Below are 8213 nucleotides of genomic sequence, written 5' to 3'. Positions count from 1 at the left end.
AGTCTTTGCTATCCACCTCCTCCAAGACTTAGGTAATTTGTCTATTTGCAGGTGTGCAAGTGTGTCTACATATATTTTTCAAAACTCTTGAGTTGATAACATCATGTGTTTCTTCCTTGAACAGATATCTGAATGCCTATTATGTAAAAAAAAAGTATGGTTCTAGGCTTAGGGATATCCAGAAATGAGGTTACTGCCCTCACAGAGCTCACACACTATTGGGGAAACAGACATAAACCAAATAATTGCACAAATATATATGAAATGCACACCATGAAGGGTGCTGTTAAGGGAGGGTCACATACCACTATGTGATTCTGTAACTGGGGTTCTGCCTTTTCTGCAGGGTCAGATAAGGTCTCTGGAGACAGTAATGTTGCAGCAAAGCTCTCAGGTGTGGGCAGGAGTTAAAAGGTAAAGGAATTGGGAGGTAATAAGAGGAGGGGTAAGAATGGAAAAGAAAGTGCACCAGACAGAGGGCACATATGTTCAAAGATCATTTTTGCTCTTTTAGGTAATTTTGATGACTTTTTCCAGAAGTGACCACTGAGTAGCCAGGAGACTTTCAGTTTAAACCATAACATGAAAATTAATTGCAATCACATTAGATCATAATAGAAAATAACAAGGCACATATTTCACAAGCACTTGTACTTTTTCTTTCAGGAATGAAGTACTCCTTAAGCCCTGACAACTACCCTAAAGATGGAATTATGAATATGGCAACTTTTCTACGGGGCTTTGAAGAAAGGGGAATAAAGAACGACAGGCCTGAGGACCAATTGAATAAAGAGAAAAAGAAAATTCTGTTCTCCTTCTGTGAGGTGTGCAACATCCAGCTAAACTCTGCAGCCCAGGCCCAGGTTCATTACAATGGCAAATCCCACCGCAAACGAGTAAAGCAGTTGAGTGATGGGCAGCCTCCACCCCCAACTCAGGGCTCAGGGCTGCTGCTGGCCAGCCCCAGCTCCAACACTAATGCAGGTAGGTGGGAGGGCCCAGCGCTCCATTTATTATGGCTGGGGGAGATGGCTCTGTTCTCGAAAATGAAGGGTTGAGAGCAAGACTTAACCATTTAACCTTAACACTACCACCACAATAATTTATATTCTTTTCCCTACAGGTAAAATCTAAGAATGGTTAGTTACTTCTCAGTATATTTTTAATTATTATTGTTCATAATATATATTAGAAATGAATGTCATATTATATATACACATATAGATATGGACATATACATAGTTAAAAACACATTCATCCAAATATATTTAGAGCTCTAATTGGCTTTATTTAACAATTCTCAGATAGCATCACACTTAGCAAGTAGAATGACTGCAAGAATTTGGAGGAAATGGAAGATTTTTATAGTCAAAAGAAGGTGGGAAAAGGTGATTAACAACAAAAGAAGAGGTTATTTCAGGCAAAGCCATCTTCCTTTCCCTTCCCTTTAGGAAGGCAAGGGGATTACCTTACTGATGCTGACCGAGGAACACCACATTGATGTAAAATTCCACTTTTGGGAGAAGCTGAAACTGTGATATTAAGTCTTGGTGGGGATATTCATTAATGGACTCCATTTTAGGCCTCCTGTTTCTTTCTTTTTTTTTTTTTTTTTTAAAGATATTGTTAAAAAACAAAATTCACACATTTAGAGCTCTAATTTACTTTATCATATGATTCATGAATCAGGCACACCTCAACTAGAAATGCAAGAGGTTTCACAAAATCCAGGATATTTATAGACAGAAAAAGGTAAGATAAGGTTATAAGCAAAGGAAAAGATTATTTCAGGTAAAGTCATCTTTCCTGGGGGGGAAGGCAAGGGTGTCTTATATAGATTATCTCACTGGTGCTGATTGGAAAAACCTGATTGATTGCTTTGGTATTTCACTTTTGGGAGAGGTTGAAACTGCAGTGAGATTAGGTATTAAATCTGGGTTGAGACCTAGCATGAAATACTTCATTTTGAGGTCTGTTGTTTCTATTTCTTAAATATACACATAAACACACACACACACACATACCATAGACCATATATTGGACCATAGACTTGGTTCTGATTTATCCCTATATCCTCAAAGTCTGTCAGCATTATATAATGTACTTTGAAAGGTGTTTAAAATGAATCGTGGTGTCAATTTTTTCCACCTCTCAGCAAAATTAGCCTTTCTTTGGTTCATTTGTCAGGGTAGTGTACTATTTGATAATACAGAAAAAGTACGACATATATAACATCCCATGCTGTAGGAAAGAATCATCAATCTTACCTATTAGACTTGTTATATATATTTTTTTTAAGATTTATTTATTTATACAAGCACTGGGTACTTCAGTCAGAAGCATGGTACAGTCAGAAGCATGGGAGGTGAGAGAATTCACCAGAGTCAGAGCAGGGAACAGAACAGGCAGACTGATGAAATACACTGCTGAGGGGAACAGCGGGCGGCTGGATAGGTCTGCGTGCCATGTGGGACCCTCGCCCGGCGGCCGGGGATTGAACCAGCTCTGCAGAAGCTGAGGGCAGCTTCGCAACCCAGCGCTTAACCGCTGTGCCACCGGGGAGGCCCTAGACTTGTTATATTCTTTTAGGGAATTGGTGTTCTAACTATGGAACTATAGGACAGGCCTTGCCAACACTAACAAGGCTTACCTCTGAGATCTGCTGCAACCGGTACACTCATCTTTTATTCTCCCTTCACTCTTACCTCTCACCTCTTCCTTATGGGCTGGCTAGAGGCAGAAGCTTAGGAACTTTTTATTCCTGTGTCTGTCCTGAATTCTGAACAGTCTTTCAAATCCTTTATCATATTCTTGGGCCACCCCTTCCTCTTCCACATTTCTGGTCATTGGGTATCTTCACTATGATAGAATTCAAGAAAAATGTGAAACTTACTCTTATCCTAGTGAAGATTTCTACAAAAGAGGGCCTCTTACCCAGGTTTACATGGGAGAGGCCTGCTCCTCAATGTGATGGAAGAGCTCCAAATTCCACTCTAGCAAGTGTTTGTTCTGGTAGAGGATTCAGATTGAAGTGAGAGGATGCAGAATAGCCATTTGTTGGATTTCATTTAGTGCTGTTACATAATTTTTGATTTTGGGAAGTCATGCCAGTGTCCATGTAAGTTCCAGTGAGAACTGTTTGTATGTGTGTTGTAAATAATTTTTAAATTTTAAGCTACCCTTAACTACTTTTTAAACAGTGTATGGTTTAATCTCATTTAAGCTGTTTTTCCCAATTAATATTTAATTGTGCTGTGAAAAGAACTTAAAGGAACTTACAGGATGTGGGATATACACTTGGTAAAAAAGTCACTATTCCATTTTATACATTTTATATTATGATGATAATTATCATAAATATTCAGATACATTAATACATCTGTATTTACATATTAAAAATAAAATTGTTATTAGGTTAAAAACTGACGAGTGGGCCTCCCCAGTGGCGCAGTGGGTTGAGCGCAGCGCTGTGAAGCTGGTAAAATACCATGGTAAAATGCCATGTGTAAGGACAGGAATGGACACAGGGCAGGTTTTCTATGATCCAGCAGACCGGGTATAGGAGGAGTCAGAGTCCTCAGTGGCTTTTTGCAGGTCTTTTATTGGGATTTACCCGGTACACAGCGGGCAATGGTGCTGGGGGGCCGGGAGGCTGGCAGGCCTCTCAGCCCCCATTAAGTCTTCACTCTGTCTGGGTTCTCTGGTGTTCTCTGCTTCTCTCTTGGCTTCTGCTGCTCCTTTCTTGGCTTCTCTTTTGGCTTCTGCTGGTGTCCCCGTGACGCCGCCCGTAAAAACCCAGTCTTAGCCCAGGTGAATCCCATCTACCTCTGCCCACACCCTATTCCAGGTGCCTGCCATCAGGCATGCATTCAGGACCGCAAGGATCCATCATCTATCCTGATGGCGGGAGGGCAGAAAAGCCTGATACCTTTTACCTTACCCTACACCATGTTAACAGCTAGGTTAAAATAGCATATCAATTGATACAGTAAAAATATTCATGAAAACCCAGCTCTCATTTTTGATAAAAACTCTCAGCAAAGTGGAAGAAGAGGGAAATATCCTCAATTTAATAAAGAACATCTACCAAAGCCTACAACTAGTAGCATACATAATGATGAAAGACTGAATGGTTTTCTCTAAGTTTTCCCGAAGGTAAGGATGTCCATTCTCACCTCTCTTATTCACCATAATCCTGGAAATTCTAATCACTTTTAGAAGGCAAGAATAAATAAAAGACATACAAATTGGAAAGGAATAAATAAAACTATTACTCTTGTGTATCACATGATGGTCTGTGCATAAACAAGCTATAAAAAACTACAAAGAAGCTACAAAAGAACTTCCAGCATTAATAAGTGAGTTTAGCAAGTTTGTAGGATAGTGGATCAACACACAGTAACCAATGGCATATCTATATACTAAAAGAAATATAAAACTAAGCCAGAGAGAACTGCTGGACTTTACAGCTCTCCTAAGTTCTTTTCATAGTCTACTCTCTGGCCTATGTCAACCAGGATCCTCCCCATCAAGTCCAGACATCCCAGCTTAGATGTTGTTTCTCCAAGTTACCAAAGAGATTATTTTCCATATAGTTTTCCAAGTCCATATAAAACCCCCACCATTTACTCTCTTTGTAAAGTTGCTAGTGACCTTCGAACCTATTCTTTACCCTGGGTACCTACCACTCTAAACTTTTCCCATCTTTGCTATTTCTTTCACTATTCTCATTCTCCAGGATAGGTCTGAACTTAAGAATTTAAACCAATTGATGAGTGAATAACTATCTAACCTGATGGTTCCAAAAATTTAGCATGTAGCAGAATCGCCTGGGTGGTTTAAAATGGTTTGTTAAAGAGCACATCACTGGGCTCCATCCCGTTTCTGATTCAGGAGCCTGTGAACTTGATCTCTAACAGGTTCGAAGATGATGCAGAAGTTCCTGGTCCAAAATTTTGAGAACACCAATCTATCCCATGGAGGATGATTTGTGCCCAGAAAAGGAAATTTTTACCTTAAATGTATCTAATTGGGAAATGAATAGGGAGAGGAAAGATGACCTTCTTGTGCTTTGTCCTCTGCTGGAACACCCAGTGGCCCATGGAAAAAGAGGGATGGTACCATGCAAATAGATTGACATGACCCCTAGACCCCATCAACCAATCCTTACCCCTAACTAGGAGTTTTATAAGCAACTCTACATTTTCTCGGCATCATATAAACAGTGAGGGCAGACTAAAATGCTATGGTTAAATGGATGAATGAGGCTTTACCTTGTGCCAGGTATTATGCTAAGAAGTTATCTGATTTGATTCCTCACAGCAGATTTAAGAAGGTAGTATGATCACATACAGTATGGATGAGAAATAAAAAAGTTATTTAACAGGTGGAAGAATTTGGAACAAGGCAGCCTAATTGGCTGATTCCTCCTATGATTTTATTAACTTCCATTTATAGACAGAAATTGCCTCATTTGTGTTTATGACAGTATACCTGATGTGGAAGTGGAATATGAGACAGCCTCCTGCACGAGTCTGGCACTATGTGGTAGCTGTAGGCCAGATTATTCTCCCCAGTGCATTCTCCTGCTGAGGGAGCTTGAACTAGGCATCATTACACAGGGGTCACAGAGCCAGCATCAAGAGCAGTAGCTGCAACAGCTGTTCTTTTGGTTAAAGCCTGTCACAGGACCAGCTCAAATTCAAGTGGTAGAATAAACTCCGCCTCTTGATGTGTGAAGTGGTATTTTTTATTTCGCCTGGGGGATTTTTTTTAAAATTTATATATATTTTACATCTTTGTTTATTTTTAAACAATGTTTGCTTTCCCCCACCCCCCTCAGGTGTAGTCCCCCTAGAATTTCCTTCACCAATTCACCCATGAACCATCACCACCATCCTTGTGCTCCTCCCTTTTTGAACTGAGTTTTTTGAGTATATTTTAAGTAGAGGAAACTGGGAGGGAGGGTAGTGTGAGGGAGAAGGTCAGGATGGTAAAAACAGAGGATTTTGCAGCAGGAAGTGGAAGTAAGGTTTGGAGATGGAATCGGGGAGCAAGTTGTCATTGTGCTAACATGTCAGTTTCTGTGTTGGCACATTCTGTGCTTTCCTTGGATGCCATCAGGATCCTTTGGGACCCCTGGCTGGTTTTCTTCTTTCTGATGATCTCATATTCATTCCTCTTCTACCTTCAAGAAACGCCTTTTGCATCACTGTTGCGCCAGCAAGCAAGCACAGGGGAGGTTCACTATCGATTTGGGGAGACGGATAAAGGAGAGTTCTGGAGCCCTTGGTGGATTTATCAGGCTTTAATGCTGTCTCAGGGAACCAGGTACACAGGCACAGCAGGCAGGGAGGCTGGCATGCAAGGAGACAAGCAAGGGCTGAGCAGGGTGGCACTGGGAAGCAGGCAGGCAGCTGAGCCCCTCAGCCCCCCTGGAATCATTACTCTTTCTCTGGGCTCTTGTGGTCTCACCTCTTCTGTAGTTACACGTCGTCCTCTGGTGACGTTGTCTCTGAGTGACGCCGCCCTTGAAGCCCTGGCTTCTAGGCTCACGTGTGCACACTTACGTGTGCCCACACCCATGCTCAGGTGTCCACATTCAGGCACATGTGCCCCGAGCCCACACTCCCAGGCACTTCCTGCATTAGTAGAATCAAGGCTGTTGGTGATAGCCACAGAGGCTAGTGGCATAAAAAATCTGATTAATTCATTTATCCTCCAGCTAGGTACTGTGATTGGTATTGTGACTCTTAAAATATGTGTGTAGGCTTTTTAACATATAGACCAAATTTCTCACGAAGTGTTTTATATATGTAAAATTAAAATGTATCCTCAAAAGCGTTTTCCAGGCATTTTTGAGTAACTTTACAATTAAACTGGAAACTGCAACACCAAACAGTCACCACAAGATGGTGCCATAAGAATATAAAAGTAGCTATTTTCTTAACTCTCCCTTCTCACATCATAGCTAGAACTTATTAATGAGTATGGAAAGCAAAGAAATAGCTAAGAGATCATGTGTGTGGACATACATGTGTGGGCACTTGAAAGACTAATTACTACCTAATAAATTACTATTTTATCATAATACTGCCCCTGACTGTTAAAAAAAAAAAAAGTAGCGTCTTTTTTCTTTTTTTTCCCCTCACCTAGTAAGCAGAACTGGGCTTTATTTATTTATTTATTTACTTATTTATTTATTTATTTAGGTTTTTCAGAATTTATCAGAATTCTTTTTTTTAATACATCATTTTTCATTTTTGCACAATGTATGTATTTTCATTTTGGTTATATTCCTCATCAAACTCCCCCCCCCTTATTTTGACCCTAATCACTCTTCTCCTCCTTCTCCCCTCCATTCCCCCCCCCCTCAGTGTGTCTCTGGTTTATAGTTGCTTGTTGATTTTGATTTTTACCTTATTATAATTAGTCTTTTTCCTGGTCCCTTATTTAGGTTTTCTAAATTCCTGCTATGAGTGAGACCATCCGGTATCTATCTTTTTCTTTCTGGCTTATTTTGCTGAGCATGATCCCTTCCAGATCCATCCATGTTGCTGCAAATGGCATGAGTTTATCTTTTTTTATTTCTGAGAAATATTCCATTGTGTATATGTACCACATCTTCTTGATCCAGTCATCTATTTTTGGGCATTTGGGTTGTTTCCAAAGCTTAGCTATTGTAAATAGTGCTGCTATAAACATAGGGGTGCAGGTGCTCTTTGGAATTAATGTTTCTGTGTCCTTTGGGTAAATACCTAGGAGTAGAATTGCTGGATCATGTGGAAGCTCCATCTTTAGCGGGTTGAGGAATCTCCACACAGCTTTCCATAGTGGTTGGACCATTTTGCCCTTCTACCAGCAGTGGAGGAGAGTTCCTTTTTCTCCACATCCTCACCAACATTTGTTGTTGCTAGTTTTTTTTAATATGTGCCATTCTCACTGGTGTAAGATGGTATCTCATGGTAGTTTTGATTTGCATTTCCCTGATTACAAGTGATGTTGAACTTTTTTTCAGATGCCTGTTGGCCATTTGCATATCCTCTTTGGAGAAGTTTCTTTTTAGCTCTTCTGCCCATTTTTTGACTGGGTTATTTTCTTTGTTTTTGTTGAGTCTCATCAGTTCTTTGCAGATTTTTGTGATCAGTCCTTTGTCATTAGTGTTGTGTGCAAAAATTTTCTCACAGTCAGTGGGGTTTCTCTTTGTTTTGGTT

At 40.3% G+C, this 8213-nt stretch overlaps 1 protein-coding gene across 4 annotated transcripts in view; it reads left to right on the top strand.

The window, feature by feature from the left end:
- Positions 1-668: 668 nt before the first annotated feature.
- The window catches only part of ZNF385B (zinc finger protein 385B), a gene marked incomplete at both ends in the record, with an annotated part of 271533 nt that continues 263988 nt past the window's right edge, over positions 669-8213 (top strand). For 3 of the 4 annotated variants that reach the window (XM_084250570.1, XM_084250568.1, XM_084250569.1), the window contains one exon: positions 669-988. In XM_084250570.1, the coding sequence (XP_084106696.1) occupies positions 669-988 (320 nt within the window). The remainder of the gene's footprint in view (positions 989-8213) is intronic. The other variant, XM_084250567.1, reaches the window with a different exon arrangement.

This window comes from Talpa europaea (genome assembly GCF_964194135.1).
Source record: "Talpa europaea genome assembly, chromosome: 1".
In the NCBI taxonomy this organism is placed as follows: domain Eukaryota; kingdom Metazoa; phylum Chordata; class Mammalia; order Eulipotyphla; family Talpidae; genus Talpa; species Talpa europaea.
Note: the sequence above shows the minus strand (reverse complement) of the source record. Positions and strands in the feature narration are given on the sequence as shown.